This window comes from Rattus norvegicus, chromosome 7 (genome assembly GCF_021556685.1).
Source record: "Rattus norvegicus strain SHRSP/BbbUtx chromosome 7, alternate assembly SHRSP_T2T, whole genome shotgun sequence".
Taxonomy (NCBI): domain Eukaryota; kingdom Metazoa; phylum Chordata; class Mammalia; order Rodentia; family Muridae; genus Rattus; species Rattus norvegicus.
The window spans coordinates 60,823,481-60,847,353 of NC_141540.1; the positions used below are offsets into that span (position 1 = coordinate 60,823,481).

The 23,873-nt window shown below is 42.6% G+C and overlaps 1 protein-coding gene across 2 annotated transcripts in view; it reads right to left on the reverse strand.

Moving 5' to 3' along the window:
• The window catches only part of Lgr5 (leucine rich repeat containing G protein coupled receptor 5), a 134,818-nt gene that overhangs the window by 28,035 nt on the left and 82,910 nt on the right, over nt 1-23,873 (reverse strand). For both annotated transcript variants that reach the window (XM_087556330.1, NM_001106784.1), the window contains exon 4: nt 14,454-14,525. In XM_087556330.1, coding sequence (XP_087412456.1) covers nt 14,454-14,525 — 72 coding nt within the window. The remainder of the gene's footprint in view (nt 1-14,453; nt 14,526-23,873) is intronic.

The following is a 23,873-nucleotide window of genomic DNA, read 5'->3' on the forward strand; positions in this document are numbered from 1 at the left end:
GTTTATTACATGTATATAATGTAAAGTGATTAAATAAATCCTGCTAACATGTTTATTTCTTTTCATACATGCTTTTCGTGGGGTGCGATTTTAAGGTGCACTCTCCTAGTAAATTTCAAGCATTCATTGTTATTAATTGTAGTCACAGTACTACATGGATCAGAACTATAATGCAATACACTAGATCACCATAACTTATGCATGCTAAGGATTGGTGTCTTTCAACCGGTCTTCCCCAGTTCCTGCCATCAACCCCCAGAGCCCTGACAACTGTCATGTCCATTCTCTGACATCTGATTTAATTTTAAACGCTCCCAAGGCTAAATTGGAGTATGGAATTGATTATCTACTCACTTTACAGGTGATCCTTACATAACAAGGTTAAGCCGGGCAGGGCATGAGTTTACCTACTTAGTCAGCAGAGGAGTCATACTGTGCCAGGCCGGCCTTTTCAGGTAAGTGGACATTTTTAATTTACATGCCCGGAAAATGTGACATTTGAGCAGAGAAATAGAAGGCTTCTGTACAGTGCAAGAAGGAAAGTCTACACACCGGAGCTGGTGAGATATGTCGGTGGTGAAGACTCTTGCCATGAGATCATGAGGACCAGAGTTCACATCTCAGCGTCCATCTAATCATGTGCTCATCCTGCGAAGACCTGGCCTCTGACTTCAGCTCCAAAATATCCAAAGCTCCCATCTGACTTCCTCTGTGTGCACAGTGGCACACGCACCTGCAGACATGTGCACCTTTACTCATGGGGACAGTCAGTTCTCTATTTATGTCCTGTGGATTCTGGTGATCAAATGGGTGGGTCATCAGTCTTGGCAGCAAGCACCTTTTTCCTCTGAGCCATATCATTGGCCCCTTCTTTTCAGACTTTAGTAATAATATTGATCTATCTGCTCATGTATATCTATATCTATATGACCATACACACATACATATGATAAGGTCATGTTTTGTTAATAATATATCACTGAATACAACATCTTCATTTCAGAGGCATAGGACAAGTGTTGATGTGTAACTGATGGTACATTCTCAGAGAAAGTTCTAGCAATGATTTGATGCACCCATCAAAATGTATAAGGGGTAGCACGGAACCCATATTCGGCATAGCAAAGTGAGCTATTCAAAAAACAGGAGAAATGTCCTTGCTTCCAGCTCAGATAAAAGATTCCTTATTACAGTCTTGACATACAGTCTGAAAGGCTGTGGTATGGGAAGTGGCATCTACTTAATGCTCTTTATATGTCATTGCTTCTGATGAGATTGTAGATTTTACACCACTTATTTAAAAATTTTAAATGTGTGTGTGTGTGAGAGAGAGAGAGAGAGAGAGAAAGTGAGAGTGAGTGTGTATGTATGTGTATGAGAGTGTGTATGTATGAGTGAAAGTGAGAGCGAGTTTGTGTTTGTGTGTGAGAGAGTATGTGTCTGTTTGTGAGTGTGTGTATGTATGTGTGTGTGAGAGAGTGTGTAAGTGTCTGTGTATGAGAGAATGTGTGTGTGTGAGTGTGAGAAAGTGAGAGCAAGTGTGTACGTGAGTGAGAGAAAGCGAGCAAGAACGAGTGTGTGTCTGTGTGTGTGTGAGAATGTGTGTGAGAGAGAGAGCGAGAGTGAATGTGTGTGTATGTGAGAGAGTGTTTGTGTGTCTGTGTGTGTGAGAGAGGTATGTGTGTGTGTGTATGTGTAAGAGTGAGAGAGAGAGAGCAAGTGTGTGAGTTTGTGTATGTGTGTGTGAGAAAGAGAGTGTGTCTCTGTGTGAGAGAGAATGTGTGTGTGTGTGTGTGTGTGTGTGTGTGTGTGTGTGTATGAATGCCATATGTGTGTGAGTGCAAAGGGCAGCCAGAAAGCAACTTTGGCTTCCATGGAGCTGAAGCTACAGGCAGTTGTGAGCCGCTTTACATGGTGATTTGAACTCAAGACCACTGGAATGGGCACACACTCTTAAACTGCTGACTCATCTCCAGTGTCTTTAACTCCCACATCTTTCATCACTGACAACAATGGCCACATGGGAAATGGGAAAGGATACCAAATTAGAAGAGTAAGCAAAGCTAAGCTAAGAGCCAGGATACAGTTCAGTGGTAGGGTGCTTGCCTTGCTTGCCTATGACCCTCAGTTCCACTGCTAACATCATGAAAAACAACTAGCCAACCAATGGACCAACCAAACAAACAAACCAAAAAAAAAAAAAAAATAACCAAACAACCAACTAGCCACCCACCCACCCAACCTACCAACTAACCAACCAACCAAACAAACCAAAAAAATGTAAAAAACAAACAAACAACTAGCCAGCCAGCCAGCCAGCCAGCCAACAACTACCAAGTGATCAACTACAACAGTCCACCAACCAAGCAAGTCACCAACAAATTTAAGTCAAGATCCTGTCCCTTATCAATTCTGAAATCTTGGAACGTATTGATTTATATGTCTTTGGATAAGTTTTCACTGATACAGCAGAATCACAATATGTCACAGAATTACTATGAGAATTAAATGGCACTGTTTTGGAAGCCAGTAAGTGTAGATATCTGAGGGTAGTCTTTAGACTTGTGAGCAGTGTCATCTTTCTCCCTGTAGAAGTCCATTTTCTTGCAATTCCTCAATCCGTTGTGATTCCACATCTCTCTCCAGGTGAACACCATGCTTTTGTCCCATGGATGAACCGAACTGGAGATTCTTACTCCTCACACATCCCTTGGTATGGCCTTTGGTAGTTGTGCTCTGTGCGTTGTTGTCTATTACAGAAAGCCTTCCAATGAGATTCTGCTGTTTAAGCGAGGCAGCCCAATGGGCAGTCTCTTGTGTTGCCTTCCCTTATTCCTACATGGTCAAGATCACCCAGTTCACCCTGACAGGTTTCAAGAGCGTTGAGTCTGGATAGCTTAGCTTTCAGAAGACGTCTGGACCATCTGCCTATGAGAAACGTGCCATCCTCTCTAAGAAATCTTCAAGGTCATATACAAACATTTCTTTAGACTGATCAGACCTCCGGACATGTGGAAGTATTGTAGAATGTCCACTCTGATAGCAATGTGTTAGAGGAACCAACAGAAGAAAACATGGAGGTAATTGTAGTCAACCTCTTGAGAGAGCTGAATGGCTGGAAGAGATGTGGAAAGGGAGAGGAAGGGCTTGATCTAGGGGTGCTGTTAAGTCACTGTCGCTAGAAAGGGAAGCAACAAAGCTGTGGCGAGTCAGCTTTCTGGTCTGGAGGACTGGGCTGATAGAGATCATGTGAGAGCAAGAAGGAATGCCACTCTACGTAAAATGAAAACAGAGTAGAATTACACACACACACGTTGACCGCAATGCTGCAATAGCTTGTTTCTACGGAGCAAAGCTACAAAACACCAAGCAAAGTGTTAGCACTTTCTTACCAGGAGTGATAAGAACACCCCCCCCCCCTTGTGTGAAGTTTTAATCATAATGCTTTGATGCATAAGGCATTAACTGCAAGTTTCCTCTCAAGGGAAACATTTCGTGAATCTGTTCTATTCTCCGGAAAGGAGCCCTTGCTTTACAAGCAGCATTGTTGTAGGGATTAGAGGTGCTGTGAGATCACTGTTGCTGTTACTCTTGAAAATGGTTCTTTATCTATCTTCTATATGACACCTTGCCAACATATCCCATAAGCTTCTATCTTTGTTTGAGAATGTCTTTGATGAGCCATTAACTACAAGGAAGAAAGCGTTAGTCACAAGATAAGTCATTGATCTTGGCTAATTCCGTACCAAGATGACCATAACAGTGTCAATTATTAACATAGATGGCTGAGAGGAAAGAAGGGCCCAAGTGTGACGACGGCTGCAGCTGTACTGTGCAGCTTGTGGGGACCTGATAATAAACAGGATTACGGAACATGGCATTTTCATGACCGGCTTTTCACAGAATAGCATTTTTCTTTCCTCATAAAATTTAAAGATATGACCTGCCACTCTTGTATAGTAGAAACATTAAAAAAAAACATGAGAGCATTTTGAGGAAAGCATGAATAGTTAGGAAGCCACAATGTTCTGTCTGGGTCACTGGTAAACTGGTAAAAGTGAAGTCGTTCTTGATGACCACTTTACTTGTCTAATAAAATGAAAGCCACCTGACTGTAAATTCATTTTCAAATGAAGTTCAACAAAATGCACAAATTCTGTGTTATGGTTGTTTTATTGTTTTGACCCTTCTGTCCTGAAATCAGTGGATGATCGCCATTGAATTTAATCATTGATTTAACACAAGGTCATTATCCTGGTGCCATCAGGATGGACGGTCGTCTGTATAAATAGAGTAATACATAATGAAATACATTCTTTATATTATTGGAATCATTTTCACCGTTGCTGTTCATTTTATTAAGTGGATTGGCCATAATGTCAGGGTTCCATCTTTTAATACATTTCCCATACTGATGAGACACCCAGATCTTATGAAGACAGGTGTGGGGTTCACGGAAAGGCTGCAGTGGGAAGTAGATGCATGGGAATGTAGATGGCAAGTTTCTGCTTCTGTCTTCCCTTCCCCACCTAATTCACTTGTCAAACTGGCGCGGCCCCCCTGAAGGAGAACCATTGCTTCAGATATGTCTGAAACGGTGATGATCCCTTTTTCCCTCTCTCTTGTTGAAAAGAGTCTGCAGGTTCCTGGAAATGCCATAATTAATTCTTGTCCATTGCTGACAAGAATTGGAGCTGGATAAAAAGTAGCTGGAGTCTCTAAGTCTCTATTTCTCCGGCATCTGGGCCAGCATTGGTGAATATAGAGCTTAAGCTTCCCACGTGGTGAGAGGTAGGGGCTCTGTCACCGAGCTGTGCCCCAACCCCGATGAAGAGGAGATTTCGGGTGCACAGTTCATTATGTTGATCCTTTTTTGCTTGTTTGTTTTAGAGATCAACGCTGCTGTGTGTTTTGTGACAAGGAGACGGCTACAACAAAAATAACGAGGGCAGTCACGTCTTCAGTTTCATTTCTCTCCACAGGAAACAAAGGCTCTCTTTTTGTGCCAGGGACCCATTAGTCTCCCAGGTACCAACCACCAGGATTTGAAACCTCGAGTCTGGGTTTGGACCTGCCACTGCCTTTCGGCCTCCTCAGTAAGTTCTGTCTGTTTATCTTCATCTCTGGGTTGACTCCCGGGCTAAGTCTTATTGTTTCACACCTGCATTGCAGTCATGGCTTCTGAGTTGGCCCCTTTTGCCTTTGATCTCTTATCTTTTCAATTAATCCTGCAGACTGCTGCCAGATTAATCTCTCTGAAATTGGCCTTTATATCATCCCCTTGGTAGGAATCTAGGGTTCTTCCAAATTGCCATTCCTTTCGAATCTAACCCCCGCCTCCGTTCTGACATTCAAGGCCCACTATCTACCGTATCTGTTTGAACCTTTCTCTTATTCCTCTGATCTAGTTAAATGGTTTTTTTTCTATCTCTTTCCCACAGTAATTCTAGGATTTGTGTTCATGACCATCTCTTGTGTTTAGAAGAGTCTCCATGCCTATCCCACTTTTATCATTCTTCTGATCGGCAGGCTTTTCCTCCATCCCTACTCTCGAAGTGCTGAGTCCTGAACTAACAGAGCAGGGAAACCTGGTAAATAGGTCAATCCCACCGTCTCTGTAGAGACCATTGACTCAACTAAATCCAGGGAAGATGTGTGGGGAAAGCCGTACATAGAGTAGGACCTGGAGCTAGGGAGATGAGTAAATGCAGCTTAGAGCCAAAGTAGGGAACCCAGAGCAGCTGTCTATGATACAACTTAGAGTCTGGGCCTTCGGTTCATTTTAATAAAGAATACCAGAAGGCTGTCTTTGTGTCTCCTGGTTATAACCTTTTTGAGACATTTCAAAAGCAGTAGTAAGACAGGTTCTTATCATGAAGTGTTCAGGGAAGAGAAGTGCACAGTAGGAGGTAGGCTTTACTCCAACTCCACTAAAGTGTAGCTCCGGAATTCAAACTACATGTCATGTCTATTTAGTTCTTTCTCCTAAGCACAAGGCAGGAATCCTGATCTGTCCCCTTTCCTCATCCTACAGGGGTACTCATCCCAGTGGCTACCCCATCAGCAAACTGTCAGAGAAACTAGACATCAAGAGATCACTGAAGATACTCCTCCTCTTTGCTTCCTCTTCCTTTTCTTCCTCTTCTTCTTTCTCCTCCTCCTCTCTTGAGAAGGGTCTCACTATGTGGTCTTGGCTATTTTGGAACTCACTATGTAGACCAGACTGGCCTCAAACTCACAGAGATTTGCCTCCTGGGTGCTGGTAGTAAAGGTCTATGCCACCAAGCCTGGCTTGCTTGTTCTTTGAAGTTTTGGAAACTTCATTCTCTAGGTGTTTCTCAAGTCCATCTTCCTTTTTTGGTCTCCAGCATCTATTCTGATAAAGGGTTCCTTTCTCCAGTCTGACTTCTTCAATAATGCAGCTCTGATCAGATCCCTCTCTTCTTAAGACCTCCCTGTGGGGTTCCATCTTGTAATATGCCTGATATTTACTTACCCTTCATGTACCCCAGCTACACTTCATAGAGTCTGGCCCTAGCATGACTTAATATTTTAAAAAAGATTTATTTATTTATTTATTTATTATATATAAGTAAGTATACTGCTGCTGTCCTCAGATACACCAGAAGAGGACATCAGACCCCATTACAGATGGCTGTGAGCCACATGTGGTTGCTGGGATTTGAACTCAGGACCTCCGGAAGAGCAGTCAGTGCTCTTAACCACTGAGCCATCTCTCCAGCCCCCACTAACATGACTTTTTAAAGATTGCCTTGATACTTTTCTCTTCCTCAGGGATCCCTTCAGCCTGTTGTAGAAATTTTTAAATTCCCCCTGGGGTTTCTACTCCACTTTGATCCTTCAGTTCCTGGATAAAAGGCACGCACAACCTTTATATTTACAATAAGCCTTAAACACAAGAGAGCTGGACAGATACCTACCTTCTATGCCATTAGAATCTACTTTCCTATCCAGAACTCCACGTTATTACTTACTATGTTTTATTTGGGGTGCTCTGAACTCCAGTTCGCCAGCCTACAGGGCCATGTTTTCATGACTCACCTAACTCATGGTGGTTTGTAGCTGCTTGTATTTTTATGTTAATTTGTGTCCCCTAAACTGCTGTGAGTGTCTGCACATAAGATACTCCGAGATCCTGTACCCAGTTGGTTCTGATTGGTAGATAAAGATGCTGACAGCCAATGGCTGGGCAGGGGAAACAGAGGCGGGTTTTAGAATTCTTGGACTAAGGACCTACAAGAGAGAGGAGAGGGGGTAAGGAGTTCCGCCATACCCGGGAGAAGGAAAGGAGCAATGCCATGCCTGGGAAGGTGCACAACACACCATATAGGAGGCAGGGGACAGCGGCCCCAAAAGGGCTGCCTGACTGGGTCCAGTGCAGCAAAGACACAATATAGATTTTAGTAAGTAATGACTTGGGAATATAGGAGGGAGGTGGATTAACCACGTGGAAGTTAGGAAGTGGCCCAGCCATTGAGCTGTTTTAGACAGATCAAATGACAAAGGCTGGGTGTGTGTGTGTCTTTCATTCAGGAAACCAGAACATTGGCGTGTGTAATGAGGAGTGCTGCAGTTGCCAGGATCAATTTGCGTTCATAATTGCGTACATCAGCAGTGGCTTCTTGTCTCTCTCCTTTCACCTTCTTCTTCCGGTTCTCCTCTGACCACAAGCCCCCAAATCCTAAGCCCCGCCTATGTCTCTTCTGCCCAGTTATTGGCTGTTGACATTTTTATTTACCAATCAGAAGTAACTTAGGGGCAGGGTCCCATAGCATCACGTGCAGACTCCAGGTCTTCCCCACACCCCCCCAACACTTGCGCTTAGCATTCCAGTGGAGAGCAAGACTAAACCTCAACACAGCTGCTGATTTGTTCTCTGTTTCTTGATAGTATAGGTTTTCTCCACTCTCCCAGCAAGCTGTTGGACTATGTAGTCCTTGCTATCAGGACCTTACTTTTCTAACTTTTGTCTACATGACTCCTACCCTGAGAAGGGAGGCAAGTTTCTCACACATAGTCTTCTCATCTGGAGAGAAGTGATTGCTCCGTCATAGGCACGAGGGATCAGATAACCAAATGCCAGAGAAACCCTAACAAGGGCTGGCAGGCTCATATTTTAATAGTATCCCTTTTTCTTCTTCAATCCACTTATTCCTCTCTGGCAGCATCACAACTTCCACTGCTTTGTGTGAAGGTTCTCGGTCATGTTTCTGCCCTGTGTGTGTTTCTAGCCAGCCTGTTGCTTCTCTCTGACCAGTGACCCTTTCCTGCAGGTAGGGAGGTATGGAACAAGGGGAGTGAAATGGACAGATTTTGGGGTTCTGGCAGACTAGAGTTCTCTCAAACACATCTCCATCTTGAGTCCCCCCCCAAAGCTGTTAAACTGTGGAAAGGTCAATAGTCTGATAGTTTTGTTTTCTCCTCACAAAGAAAGGGTACCTAATATGCTAGTACCTAACCCGTGAGGATGGGGACAACATTGCCTTCTTTCATCACCATGGTGACAAGTCTCTTCGCTTTCCCTATTTTCTCCCGCTATTTTTTTTATTTTTTATTGGATAGTTTATGTATTTACATTTCAAATATTAATCTCCTTTTGGAAGATCTCATTCCCTCTCCCCTTGCTTCTATAAAGATGCTCCCCCTCCCACCCACACACTCCCACCTCAACACCCTGAAATTTTCCTACACTGTGGGGGGATCGAGCCTTGGCAAGACCAAGGGCTTTTCTTCCTGTTAATGTCAGACAAAGCCATCCTCTGCCACATATGCAGCTGGAGCCATGGGTCTGTCCATGTGTACTCTTAGGTTGGTGGTTTAGTCCCTGGGAGCTCTGGGCAGTCTGGTTGGTTGATATTGTTGTTCTTCCTATGGAGTTGCAAACCCCTTCAGCTCCTTCAGTCCTTTCTCTAACTCCTTCACTGGGGTCCCCATGCTCAGTCCGATAGTTAGCTGCAAGCATCCTCACCCATATCAGGCTCTGGCAGAGCCTCTCAGGAGACATCTACATCAGGCTCCGATTTCACCACATAGCCCATCTATCTGGAAACAGGTCTCTCTGACTCACAGCTCACCTTCCAAAACTGTTACTCAGTTAACTTTCCCAAAGAGTCCGCTCTGCTTTAAAAGGCTTATTTGACTTCTGATTTCCTAACGCCCATGTTTCCTAACATCCTTACCTTTCTGGCGGAACTGCTGTTAAAGGACTCCCACAGCCCTGCAGATGGCCTGGCCCAGGATCCTCTCCTTTTTTAAAATAAACAATTCATGTTAGTCCCTATCCATGACTATGCTCCCATGTTAGCTTCTCTTCTTGCAAATATTATGTAGGAAGAGCTTTTCCTCTGAAAACCGCTTCCTCTTCATGTTCAAACTGAGGGGAGCAGAGAAAAATAACCGCTTTTTCTTTCTTGTGGGGATTCACTGGATGCTGATTTGCATTTGCTTTCATGAAATGAACCTCGTAGTCCAACAGAGTCTCCAGCCTCTCGAGCTTCCCTTCTGAGTCCACCTCCATCCCGTATGTTGACATCTTTCGGGTGGGGGATAGAAACAGTATATATTTTGTTGTTGTTGTGTGAGCTCATGATTTCTTTAACTATTTTAACGGAAGGAATAATGTCACTGGTACTAAAGGCACTTTATTTTTAGCCCCTTTGATTCTATAACATTACGCTCTAGGTTTTCTTGTATTCTTTTTGTCTGGTCACACTTCCTTGTCTTTTGTTACTTCCTTCCCATTCTATATCCAGGCTCTGAAACTCAATAGGCTTCTAAGTGTCAATGGGGGAACATGCTGCTGTCCCTGGCTCGCCCTAACTTGGCTCAGAACTGTGCCCCGCCTCTTCCTCCTCCCTGGCTCATCTAGGATATTGTCTCTTTTAAAAACAGCTATAAGCAGAAACAAGTTATGAAGAGTCTGGATGAAGTCACTGATGGATGTTTTACATGGCCCTGGGGTGTAAATTGTAGCCCTGGATTTGATCCCTGTAGTCAGGTTATGCTTCAGATGGGAAGTGTACATTCTGCTTGGGTTTTACATAGACTCTTACACCCTGCAGGTGAACATTAGCTAATTAGAAACTAGAGACAATTAAAAAAGATATGCTTGATTCTTCTTTCATTTTCGATTTAGCAACTTATCATCTCTGTGATGCACATTTTACACAATTAGCTTTGCTAATGAGGATTTGGATTTAAAACCTGGGTTTCAAATAGTCACTTGACTACTTGGACAAATATGAAGGACTAATTTTCCTCGGCCAGCATAAACTGCATGTGTAGCTTTGAGATATTTGAAATCTGTTTACTGGCTGTCACAAATGAGGGAGTCTTTACACATAGATTGATTTCTTAACTACTACTAAAGGTGGAGGCACGGGAGAGTGAGGCTTGGAACTCAACCCTGGCCCTCAGACGTCTACAATGCCAAAAGTTTCCGAGTGAAGTACAACTCACTATGAATTCTGATTACATTTCTATTCCCTTCCAAAAATACGGAAAGGAAATTAAGTTACATTTGATTGCATTACAAAAGTACACTCGGTGTCTGGGCAGTTGCTGCCACGTCAGAAGTCAATGCACATCACCCAGGAGTGTGCTCTGTGCCGCTGGCCTCTGGCCCTTTCGCTTCAGCCGAGCAGTTTGTAAGCATCAGGAGACAGTTAAAAGAACACAAATGTACCTATGTCATTTCGTTAGGAACAAACCAGTTTTTGTTTATGGGGAACAAGTGGAGAATTAGAACCCTTGAAACTTGAGAACAATCTGTCTCGTCCTCCCAATAACATTACCAGTTGCAATAGATCAAGTTCTTAAGCTTCCTCCGAGAAGCCAAGTATAGGTGGGTGGAACAAAGACTACGAATGGTGGGTTTTGCTGCTTCTCAACCTTTTTTCGGGTGTGTCGATCATTTGCTAGGGTAGAAGAGCCCTGGACACTTTAATTCCAAGCATATTTTGTATACGAATCCTCTAGAGTTTTGCTAAAATAAAAATTCTCATTAAATAACACTGAGCCAGGCCCCAAGGCTCTCTGAAATGAAGGTGGTGCTGACGTGACTGTTCTAGGTATCACATTTGAAAATCTGGGCAGTATGGCATATGACATTTCAACTTCATTTGCCCAAGGCAGTCAGTAGAGTGAGCAGGCAGAGAGGGGAACTGTCTCCAATTAAACACGAGGCAATGCTTTACTTTTATATCGTACCTATATCATTAGCCTTGTATTGGACTACAAAGTATGGATTTTGTGATTTTTGTTTTCAGGCTTGAAAAGAATTCAGAAAGGTTTTCGTATCACCTAAGGGGATAAATACCACCTGCAGAACATGCAATTTCCAAGCTTTTACTTTAAGAAATACTTATATATACAAGAAGGCTATTAGGAAACACCAATGCATAGAACCTGCTCCAGGGCTGTGGTTTGGGGGGGGGATGTCAGGCAGAGGCTCTTGGGTTTGAACACGGGGTCCTTAGATGATGGCACTGTTTGGGAAGGTTGTGGAACCTTTAGTAGGTGGAGTTTTGCAGGAAGAAGTGGGTTACTGGGGTTGGGGCTTGGAGATTTTATACCTTGGCTCCACTTCCTGTTTTCTCTTTGCTTCCCATTATGAAAGCAATGTGATCAGATGCCTCCCATTCATGTCACCATGTCCTCTCTGCCACAGTGGACTGTTTTTAGATTCCCTCAGACTGTAAGCCAAAGTAAACACCCCCCCCCACATCTACCCCACCCTAGGTTGCTTCTTGACAGGCATTAATCACAGCAATACTCAGAGATTCTAGTTTGCATTGTTCTGGGGTGTAGCTAGGTGCCTCGACTCTCTGGACAATAATTTATCACGAGCATTGAAAAGCCTCTCTGGTGGGGAGACACGTGCAATGAATGCAATGTTCAGAGGACTGCCTCTTAATATAAAACACAAAGAAAGTCAATCTTTCCTTCTTTCTTTCTTCCTTTCTTTCTCTCTCACAACGTGTGTGTGTGTGTGTGTGTGTGTGTGTGAGTGTGTGTGTGTGTGTGTGTGTGTGTGTGTTTGGGGGTTGGGAAAATGGGGGTTAATTGAAGAGAGTAGAATAATTAGAACTACCATATATTAACAGGGCCAAGTGATAATAATCTAAGTGTTGACTCAGGTCCAAGAAGAGGCTATGACTTGGTAGGGAGACTTCCTAGTGTTGGCGCAGCAGAGAAGATGGACTCTTACCCCAACCCCTGCTCTTACTGATAGTGAAGCAGCACAAAGTGGATGTCCTTGCATCCCAGATGAACAGCCTGGATTCAGAACGGAAACAGATAAGAAATGGGACGACCACAAGGCCTTTCCATTTTGGAGCTGCTTGATAGAAGTATGAGAAAGACTATTTACCACATTAAGCACAAGATAACAACACAACTTGAATGGAGTTTGCTGTTCCCAAGACCTCCAAACAAGGGCAGGGGGCACCGTCATTCGATGCCGTGTGGTCTGGGGAGTTGGTGGTTAAGTTGTGCTTGCGAATCTTTTGTGAGCGAATCCTATCTGTTGCACCAAAGAAGTACAAACAATTACCAGTGACAAAAAAGCACACCAGCATACACACACTGCCCCTGCCTCATAGCTCCAACTGACTGAGCTCTGAGCAAAAGGGACCTGGTGACCATTTGTCACATAACCCAGCTGACACAAAGCAGTGGTGCGCCAGGGGCTGAGAACCTGTCTAGACACTTCGCTTCGGATGTGATGTCATCCTGGAAAGTTAACCCTTGGCTTCTTCCATAGGGAACGTGTACTTATGTGTTTATAAGGTTTCAGAAAGAAATTCCTTTTGTGAACCAGAAACCGGGAGACACCTGGTGAACAGTAAATATCTAGCCGGGTCAGAAACTAAATCTGAACACCTTTATCAGAGAGCACCGCCCAACCGAAGTGAAGAAAAGGGTCATGGTTTTCTCTTTCTCAAAGAGTTCCCCTCTGTTTGTGATCTTTCAGCCAATGGGGGATTTCAGTTACAAGCTCTTATCCCAGTATCTACTGCCTGCCTTGCAGCTGTTTAAAGTCCCTATTGGGCAGTGTCAGTGTCTCAATTTCCATTCAGCCACCAGATCCCCACCCCCCTCACAGCCCTACTGGAGGCAGTTGGCTTCCCTCTGCCTGTGTCCTTCAGGTAAAGCTAGCTCCACAAAAGAAGAGTGACACCGTCCTGTCACTGAGGAGTGGCTGGAAATGCAACAGCCCCATCCCCAGCCACAAAGAGCCCCTTGTGTGCTTGTTTATCTATAGGCTGCCGAAAATCTGGGAAGTCACTTTGTTTGACTAGAATAAAAAGCATGAACTGACCCCAAGCCCAGATTTTCTTTCATTAAAAAGGAAGATCAAAGGATGAAGGTCTCATCTTCAGATCTCACACCCCCTTCTCTCGTTACCGCCGTAGAAAAAGCATCAAGCAAGCCGTGTGTAATTATTAACTGATGGATTCCTCACGGAGATGTTTTTTCTATTTTCCGGCTAGAGTCTGCAGTACTCACTCGCTCTGTTCGTGCCTTTATCTCCCTCATCAGTCAGGACCAGAAGGCAGCACTTTGTTTGACAGATGAGGACCTCCAGTGTAAGTATAATTAGGGAGTACTTGACACACATGTGTATCAGAAATCATGCAACGGATTGGAATCATTCCTACATTCTGATGAGACGATGGTTTACTAACACAACAGTTGTGGCAGAGACTTGCCAAGTCGTGATTGAGTACAATTACTTCCAACCCAAGTTCCCAAACATCTAGCTGGTATGAATGCTCCTCATGGGAGGGGGATTACTTATTTGTTTATGTGGGTGCAGGGATGGAAATCTCTGAGGGAAAGGTGTGCTCCGAGCAAAAGACTTCCACACCGCTGTAGTGCGTGTATGTGTGTGTGTGTTGGTGTGTGTCTGTGTGAGGTCTAGGAGTCTATGTATATGAGGCCTGTGGGACCTGTTTGTGATTATCTATGTGTGCAGTGATGGGCAGCTCGTGGTTTGTGCAGTAGCTATGCGTCAGGACACATGGTAGCTCTTCATTTCCTAATTTGAGGGTCCTTGATGGATAACACAGAGTTTAAAGCCCTTGTATTTCTTTTGCTAAGTAAAGTTGGATTACAAAGAAGCTCAGACAGCTTAAAGATAAAACAAATTAAAGAAGCCAAAGTATCAGGTTGTCCATTCCAATTTTCTAGGTAAAAGGTAAGCATCATTTTTTTATCATTAGAATTTAGAAAAAAAATATTAATGGGCACGTGGACAGGAATGTTTGCTCCTGAAACACCAACACATAGGAGGCTTTTGGCTGAGGATGTAATTAAATATCTGCCTGGAACCCCCAAACTCTAGGGCTAAGACTTCAGGTCCATGGATCAAGCAGGACGTTTCCCTTCTCAGATCGAGATTCATGATTTGTGGCTGCGGCTGTACTTACAGGGACTGAAGGCTTCTCAGGTTCTGTAGCGCTTCCTCCGGAACCTGTCTCAGCTGGTTATTCTGCAGCATGCTGTCCGTGAAAACAACAACAAAAGAAAGTTAACAATCGCTTGTCCCTAACAGGGCAGCAGCAGATGCTGTCCCAGGCGCCTCAAGAACATCAGAGCAGCACTCCTGTCAGGTTTGGGGGGACGTTAACTCCCTAGGGGGAGGGCAAATAATAAATAAACAAATTCGGCAAAACTGCCAGCTATCAGTTAAGCCCTCCTCTCTTGCCAGTTACCTTCAAATGACAGAACAAGAGCAGGTTATCCTTGAGTCCTCAGTGAGTTAATTAGGAAATTCTGTCTTTGTTCAAGATGCTTGAGTGGGAGACAAAGTGGTTAAAGGGTTTCTAGCACTGCAGAGTGTAGTTAAGACGGAAAACTCTCGCAAGTGACTGTTGGTTTCTTTCACGTGCCCTCCTTACTGAATGCATGGTGCACAAACAGTCTAACACGTCCTAAGCAGGGGCGTGGGCGCATAGCTCCATTCTATCGCTTGTACAACAAGAATAGGAACTGCTTTTGTTAGAGGCCGGGTGTGATTTTGTATTTTCCTAACTTCTTTCCTATTTTTAAAACAGTCACTATTTCATACGGCCTCAAGAACAGATGTGTCCTCAGATGTGTCCTCTAAGCATACATCTTTGCTTATATTTTTGTCTTTTTCTCTAATTTTTGATCAGCAAGGCTAAATGAGGACAGATGAGTAGGTCAGAGATGTTGTAACTTGTCAATTTGTTGAGTGGGGCCTGGTGACAATTGATGACCTTGGATGTTCTTTTTGTTTAAGTGTCCCATGCACAGACATCATGCTGCCTACCAAGGCTGCATTGTAGGTCTGTGTTGAATGGGAGAGCTATGGCTCTCTGTGACTTTTCTATGGCTACCTTTGTCCATCACCTTATGGTTTTGGTTTGGGACTGGGAGGTAGGAGGATGGAGCCCTTCCTTGACTAAAGGGCTTATACCACAAGATGAACTTTTTGGAGGATAGCCTCATTTGGCATCTCATTGGGTTAAGTATTTCGCATGACAGAACCAGACAGCTTACTTATCTTGGGGTCAGTGTGTTCAAAGGCAATAATCTTAAATATTAAATGTAAGAGATCACAGTAAGATTCCTTATGTAAGACAGCACCAGCCAACAAACGCCACTGTCCTCTTTGTTCTTACTGGACTGGATCACTAGGACCCTTCTCTTGTTTTACCATAGACTCTGCTCATCCACCTTACGCAAATCATGGCTCTAAGTGAATATGACCTTCACAGTATCTTTGCAGGCACCTTTGAGCTTTTAAGAGTTTGGATGAGGAGAGTGACAGGTCTATTCTGCTGAGAATTTTGGCACTTCTGCTGTGGCGTTCAATCTCATTAGATCAACACTTTCCTATTAGAGATCTATGAAAGAATTATTTATAGTAAATCTATTTTCTTATGTTGCAACTAAATGCATAATATTACATGAAACAATCCCAGGAACAATTTTTTAATGAATGAGTTAGTTGCTTGACCCAGCATTTTTGTATTTCTCTCTCTTTTCTTTTCCTCCCGACACAAGATCTCAAGTAGCCCATGCTCATTTTAAACTCATTAGCTAAGGGTGACCTTGAATCTGGCATTCTGCCTCCACCTCCCCATTGCTGGAATTACAGGCATACCTTGCTATGCCTCATGGATGAAATGCTACATATCAGAGCAAGGATGGAACCCAGGGCCTCGTGTATCTTAGGCAACCACTTCACAAGCTGAGCTACATCCCCAGCCCTTGTCCGTACTTGTACTAACAAGGCGTGAGAAAAAGATAACATGATCAGAAGCCATTCATACAATAGAAACATAGGCAGGCATCTAGATGGGAGTCAGTGAAGACATGTAACAACAGAACATTCTTATTCATTTTATGAAAAAGGAAATATTCTTTATTAAAATAAGAGTAACAGAACCCAGACAAACTAGTAGAGTTGCAGTTCAGGTGAAGAAGTGAAACTCATGCGCGGGCATGGGAATCTTCAGGATAAGTCAAACTGACTTCCTATGGACAGGACAATCTTGAAATGCCATTAAAACATGTATCCTACATGAACAGGCTGAGACCAGCATTCCTTCTCCAGCACTTTGGAAGACCCTGGGGATCATTTCCCCCCATAGGACATGGGGATTCAAAGTTGACTGGGGAAAGTGAGCAGTCACACTGCCTTCTTCAAAGTTGGGCAGAAAAGCTTGTTAGGCAGTGGAAGAATAAGATTTCTAAAGCAATGGGCCATCCCCAAATAATAAACCACTGAGTAATTGCTACAACATGAACTGTGCGTGGTTGCACCCCAGTTAGTTAAAAGGAGGCAGTATGAAAATCTATAGAGCAAACTTTGCTTACTAAATCCAGTGTGGCCTTTTCTCTTAGCTTCTTTTCTTTCTGCTAATTTAATAGTAATTTCAAATAAGTTTTAAATCTATCTATCTATCTATCTAATCTAATATATTTTTATATACGATTTGTTTTGTTGCTTTTGACAAGATTCTACTGAATACTACTTTGACATAAACATGTCATTAGAAAGCCTATAATACTAGAAATAAACAAATATACAAATTTAATTAATCAATGGTTTTGACAGGATGTATCTAATTCACTTGAATTTTTCTATGTTAACTATGATGACATGTAGAGTTCCTTATACAACCTTTCAGTAGAGTTACACACTAAGGTAGTGGTGGCTTGCACTGATAGCAAGGGAATAGTCAGGGGTCAAGGAGACTCCTGCCTTTGCCCTGGCCCATACTCCACATTGTGACTACACCTGGAGAAAGATGTCCCCACAGTCACTAACGTCTCTATAGCAGGCAGAGTCTCCACGCTGAGCACCACTGCTCTGATGTCAAGAGAGTTTAAGTTATTTAATGATTTTGATCTCTGTAGAATATTAGTCTCTAAGACAGCAATAACAGCAATAAAATTCCTGCAGGACCTTGCTGGCCCCCCCACCCCTCAACCCTCATCATTTGTTAGAGATCGTAACTAAATTGTAAAGTCCCACCCGTGTGCCTCTGAGCACTGTCCTGTCAGGCAGCTGCCATCTTACCTGGAGGGTTAATTCCCAGTTGTACTAACTTCAAGCTTCTGTGGTGTTTTCTGAAGGGAAATACCTTTCATAGGAAGCCAGAGCTGAACCCCAGACTGGAGCAAGTGTTTCATAGTTTTATGGTTGTATAGTTGAGCGCATCTCTAGATACACTCTGTCCCGGAGGAGAGGTGCTCTGCTTGGCTGTCTAGATCCCATAATCTGTTCCATTGATCTAGTAGTGATTTCTAGCAATAATTTGTTTAATGACACTTTGGGCATTGCAATCGCCAAGCCTTGCTCAATCTCTGACTTGGAAGACTGGAAATATTGGTTAGTTAGGAATGGATAAAAGGAGTTTTTTTTTAATAACAAACCCTTCCTTTCTTCATAGGAGTGAACATGGAAGCAACTGTGTGGTCTGACGGGAAGTTAGGAGGCTCCAGGGCCCAGGTTTGCCCTTTTTATAACATCTTCTACTCTGGGGAATTTAACCAGAGTCCTGCTGAGAGTTGTATTAATCCTACTGAGAATGGCTCTTCCAATGACATGGTGACCTTCCAACATGTAAAGTCTGGACATTAACAGTCCCCACCCCTTAAAGGTTCCACTGTCTTAGCATCACCCCATTAGGACCAAATCTCTGGTGTATGAACCCTTGGGGGCCAACTTGAACCTTATCCAAACTATAGCTTCTAAGACTCGTTTTAAAAACCAGTTTAGGCCAACACTGTCTAGAGTGTTCAGGCAAAACGCAACACAAAAAGCAGCAAGAAATATGTGCAGATCTATTCTGGGCACACGAAACCTGCTTGCAGGTAGAGACCCATAGCAGACATAGACATCTTGTTTGCTATGTGCCCGATAGATATTCTATAAATAAACTTGGAACAGTGGGTTCGCATCATACAAACTTAAGACAGTGTCGATGTCTAGGGCATCTGTGTTTTCTCATCTCACAAACATTTACTGGGTGCATACTGTGATTCAGGTACTTTTTAGAGAGCTGGGATATCCCAATGACCAATATATGTACCCCCTTTAATTTACAGGACATGTAGTGTCTTATGAGAAGCATTTAATGGAAAGATGGTGCAATTAGGATTACACACAATAAATTTAGGAGAAGTAAATTATGTTGTTGTGGGAAAAAATCACGTATAAAACTTGAGTAGTTCAGACTTAATTAAAATCAGGAATTAAAAGTTATATTTCTATGTAATTCGATGTATACATACTTAATATCATATAATCCATTGGTATTCATATTAGATACTTGTACTTCAAATACAACATGGTAACTTGAGGTATACACACACACACACACACACACACACACATATATATATATACTAGTTCATATACTAAATATGCAGTTAGTTGAATGAATTGAAGTAATTGATTACAGTATAGTTTATTTTTATTGTTTTTAATTTTTATTCATTTTTTGCTAATTATACATGAATGTGTGCTCTTCTGCATGTTTATGAACTTACAGGAGACTGTGGAGGTCAGAAGGGGGCGTTTGGTCCCCTGGAACTGGAGTCATAGGAGTTGTGCACTGCCATGTGGGCCCTGACATTCAATTTTGGGTTCTCTTTAGGAGCAGCCAGTGCTCTTAACCACTGGACCATTTCTCCAGACCCTACAGGATAATTTATTTAACACTATTCAAATATTTTACTGTATACAGACATGAGAGGATCATTTTAGTCTTCTCATTTAAACTTGAATTTCATGATGCATTTTGAATGGTTCAAATATCTTGCTGGGTTCCCTGAGATGCAGGTGTATTTTACCTGGTGCAAACGCATAAAATAAGGAGTATGGGAATAAGTCCAGCAATGTTTCTGTTAAGGGTACAAATGATCCAAAAGGAAGGGAAGCCAAACCCAGGAATCTAAGAGGGACAAACAACAATTCTGCTATAATATTTAATTTGTAATAAAGTATTAAACTTAATTAAGCTTTTTAAAACCTACATATAGCTTGGGCCATTGAAGCAATTTTTATTAAGCATAACTAAACCCAGTGCTTTTTGGAAGTTAACTTTTATCTCAATGAAAAGAAATAAAGTCAAGATGTTGCTCTGTGGATAAAATTTAAATGATTTGAAACTTTTACTATTTTCTCTACTTAGATGCTTCAAACCAGAAGGCACTGAAACAGAATTTGACTGTGAGTAGTGGTGGGAGAAGAAGAAGAAAACGTGGCTAGTTTTTTTTGTTTTGTTTTGTTTTGGTTTGGTTTTTTTTTTTTTTTTGTCAACTTGACACAAAAAGTGTCAAGTTAGAGGAGGGAGTTTGATTAAGAAAGTCCCTCTACAAAATCCGGGTATAGACAAACCTGTAGGCCATTTTCTTAATCAGTGATTGATGTGGGAGGTCTAGCTCATTGTGGGTGGTGCCATCCCTGGGCTGGGTTCTATAAGAAAGCAGGCTGAGCAAGCCATGAGGAGCAAGTCAGTAAGAAACATCCCTCCATGGCCTCTGTATCAGCTCCTGCCTCCAGGTTCCTGCCAAGTTTGAATCCCTGCTTTGGCTTCCCTCGAAGGACTGTGATTAGGGATATGTAAGCCAAATTCCTCCCCAAATTGCATTTGGTTTTGGTGTCTCAATATAGCAATAAAAATCCAAACTAAGGTTCCACACCCGCGGATCCCGGCCCGCAGCAGCTCTCTGCTCCCAGACCCGGTGAGAGAGAGACCCAACCGCCTGGTCAGGTGGGCACTCCTGAGGCTGCAGAGCGGAAGAGACCACCAACACTGCTCACCCCTGCCCACATCCCTGGCCCAAGAGGAAACTGTATAAGGCCTCTGGGCTCCCGTGGGGGAGGGCCCAGGAGCGGCAGGACCCCTGCCACAGACACCGCCGGACCCTGAAGGAAACAGACCGGATAAACAGTTCTCTGCACCCAAATCCCGTGGGAGGGAGAGCTAAACCTTCAGAGAGGCAGACAGGCCTGGGAAACCAGAAGTGACTGCTCCCTGCACACACATCTCGGACGCCAGAGGAAAAAGCCAAAGACCATCTGGAACCCTGGTGCACTGAAGCTCCCGGAAGGGGCGGCACAGGTCTTCCTGGTTGCTGCCGCTGCAGAGAGCCCCTGGACAGCACCCCACGAGCAAACCTGAGCCTCGGGACCACAGGTAAGACCAAATTTTCTGCTGCAAGAAAGCTGCCTGGTGAACTCAAGACACAGGCCCACAGGAACAGCTGAAGACCTGTAGAGAGGAAAAACTACACGCCCGAAAGCAGAACACTCTGTCCCCATAACTGACTGAAAGAGAGGAAAACAGGTCTACAGCACTCCTGACACACAGGCTTATAGGACAGTCTAGCCACTGTCAGAAATAGCAGAACAAAGTAACACTAGAGATAATCTGATGGCGAGAGGCAAGCGCAGGAACCCAAGCAACAGAAACCAAGACTACATGCCATCATCGGAGCCCAATTCTCCCACCAAAACAAACATGGAATATCCAAACACACCAGAAAAGCAAGATCTAGTTTCAAAATCATATTTGATCATGATGCTGGAGGACTTCAGGAAAGACCTGAACACACTTAGGGAAGCACAGGAAAACATTAATAAACAAGTAAAAGCCTACAGAGAGGAATCGCAAAAATCCCTGAAAGAATTCCAGGAAAACACAATCAAACAGTTGAAGGAATTAAAAATGGAAATAGAAGCAATCAAGAAAGAACACATGGAAACAACCCTGGATATAGAAAACCAAAAGAAGAGACAAGGAGCTGTAGATACAAGCTTCACCAACAGAATACAAGAGATGGAAGAGAGAATCTCAGGAGCAGAAGATTCCATAGAAATCATTGACTCAACTGTCAAAGATAATGTAAAGCGGAAAAAGCTACTGGCCCAAAACATACAGGAAATCCAGGACTCAATGAGAAGATCAAACCTAAGGATAATAGGTATAGAAGAGAGTGAAGACTCCCAGCGCAAAGGACCAGTAAATATCTTCAACAAAATCATAGAAGAAAACTTCCCTAACCTAAAAAAAGAGATACCCATAGACATACAGGAAGCCTACAGAACTCCAAATAGATTGGACCAGAAAAGAAACACCTCCCGTCACATAATTGTCAAAACACCAAACGCACAAAATAAAGAAAGAATATTAAAAGCAGTAAGGGAAAAAGGTCAAGTAACATATAAAGGGAGACCTATCAGAATCACACCAGACTTCTCGCCAGAAACTATGAAGGCCAGAAGATCCTGGACTGATGTTATACAGACCCTAAGAGAACACAAATGCCAGCCCAGATTACTGTATCCAGCAAAACTCTCAATTAACATTGATGGAGAAACCAAGATATTCCATGACAAAACCAAATTTACACAATATCTTTCTACAAATCCAGCACTACAAAGGATAATAAATGGTAAAGCCCAACATAAGGAGGCAAGCTATACCCTAGAAGAAGCAAGAAACTAATCGTCTTGGCAACAAAACAAAGAGAATGAAAGCACACAAACATAACCTCACATCAAATATGAATATAACGGGAAGCAATAATCACTATTCCTTAATATCTCTCAATATCAATGGCCTCAACTCCCCAATAAAAAGACATAGATTAACAAACTGGATACGCAACGAGGACCCTGCATTCTGCTGCCTACAGGAAACACACCTCAGAGACAAAGACAGACACTACCTCAGAGTGAAAGGCTGGAAAACAACTTTCCAAGCAAATGGTCAGAAGAAGCAAGCTGGAGTAGCCATTCTAATATCAAATAAAATCAATTTCCAACTAAAAGTCATCAAAAAAGATAAGGAAGGACACTTCATATTCATCAAAGGAAAAATCAACCAAGATGAACTCTCAATCCTAAATATCTATGCCCCAAATACAAGGGCACCTACATATGTAAAAGAAACCTTACTAAAGCTCAAAACACACATTGCACCTCACACAATAATAGTGGGAGATTTCAACACCCCACTCTCATCAATGGACAGATCATGGAAACAGAAATTAAACAGTGATGTCGACAGACTAAGAGAAGTCATGAGCCAAATGGACTTAACGGATATTTATAGAACATTCTATCCTAAAGCAAAAGGATATACCTTCTTCTCAGCTCCTCATGGTACTTTCTCCAAAATTGACCATATAATTGGTCAAAAAACAGGCCTCAACAGGTACAGAAAGATAGAAATAATCCCATGCGTGCTATCGGACCACCACGGCCTAAAACTGGTCTTCAATAACAATAAGGGAAGAATGCCCACATATACGTGGAAATTGAACAATGCTCTACTCAATGATAACCTGGTCAAGGAAGAAATAAAGAAAGAAATTAAAAACTTTTTAGAATTTAATGAAAATGAAGATACAACATACTCAAACTTATGGGACACAATGAAAGCTGTGCTAAGAGGAAAACTCATAGCGCTGAGTGCCTGCAGAAAGAAACAGGAAAGAGCATATGTCAGCAGCTTGACAGCACACCTAAAAGCTCTAGAACAAAAAGAAGCAAATACACCCAGGAGGAGTAGAAGGCAGGAAATAATCAAACTCAGAGCTGAAATCAACCAAGTAGAAACAAAAAGGACCATAGAAAGAATCAACAGAACCAAAAGTTGGTTCTTTGAGAAAATCAACAAGATAGATAAACCCTTAGCCAGACTAACGAGAGGACACAGAGAGTGTGTCCAAATTAACAAAATCAGAAATGAAAAGGGAGACATAACTACAGATTCGGAGGAAATTCAAAAAAATCATCAGATCTTACTATAAAAACCTATATTCAACAAAATTTGAAAATCTTCAGGAAATGGACAATTTCCTAGACAGATACCAGGTATCGAAGTTAAATCAGGAACAGATAAACCAGTTAAACAACCCCATAACTCCTAAGGAAATAGAAGCAGTCATTAAAGGTCTCCCAACCAAAAAGAGCCCAGGTCCAGACGGGTTTAGTGCAGAATTCTATCAAACCTTCATAGAAGACCTCATACCAATATTATCCAAACTATTCCACAAAATTGAAACAGATGGAGCCCTACCGAATTCCTTCTATGAAGCCACAATTACTCTTATACCTAAACCACACAAAGACACAACAAAGAAAGAGAACTTCAGACCAATTTCCCTTATGAATATCGACGCAAAAATACTCAATAAAATTCTGGCAAACCGAATTCAAGAGCACATCAAAACAATCATCCACCATGATCAAGTAGGCTTCATCCCAGGCATGCAGGGATGGTTTAATATACGGAAAACCATCAACGTGATCCATTATATAAACAAACTGAAAGAACAGAACCACATGATCATTTCAT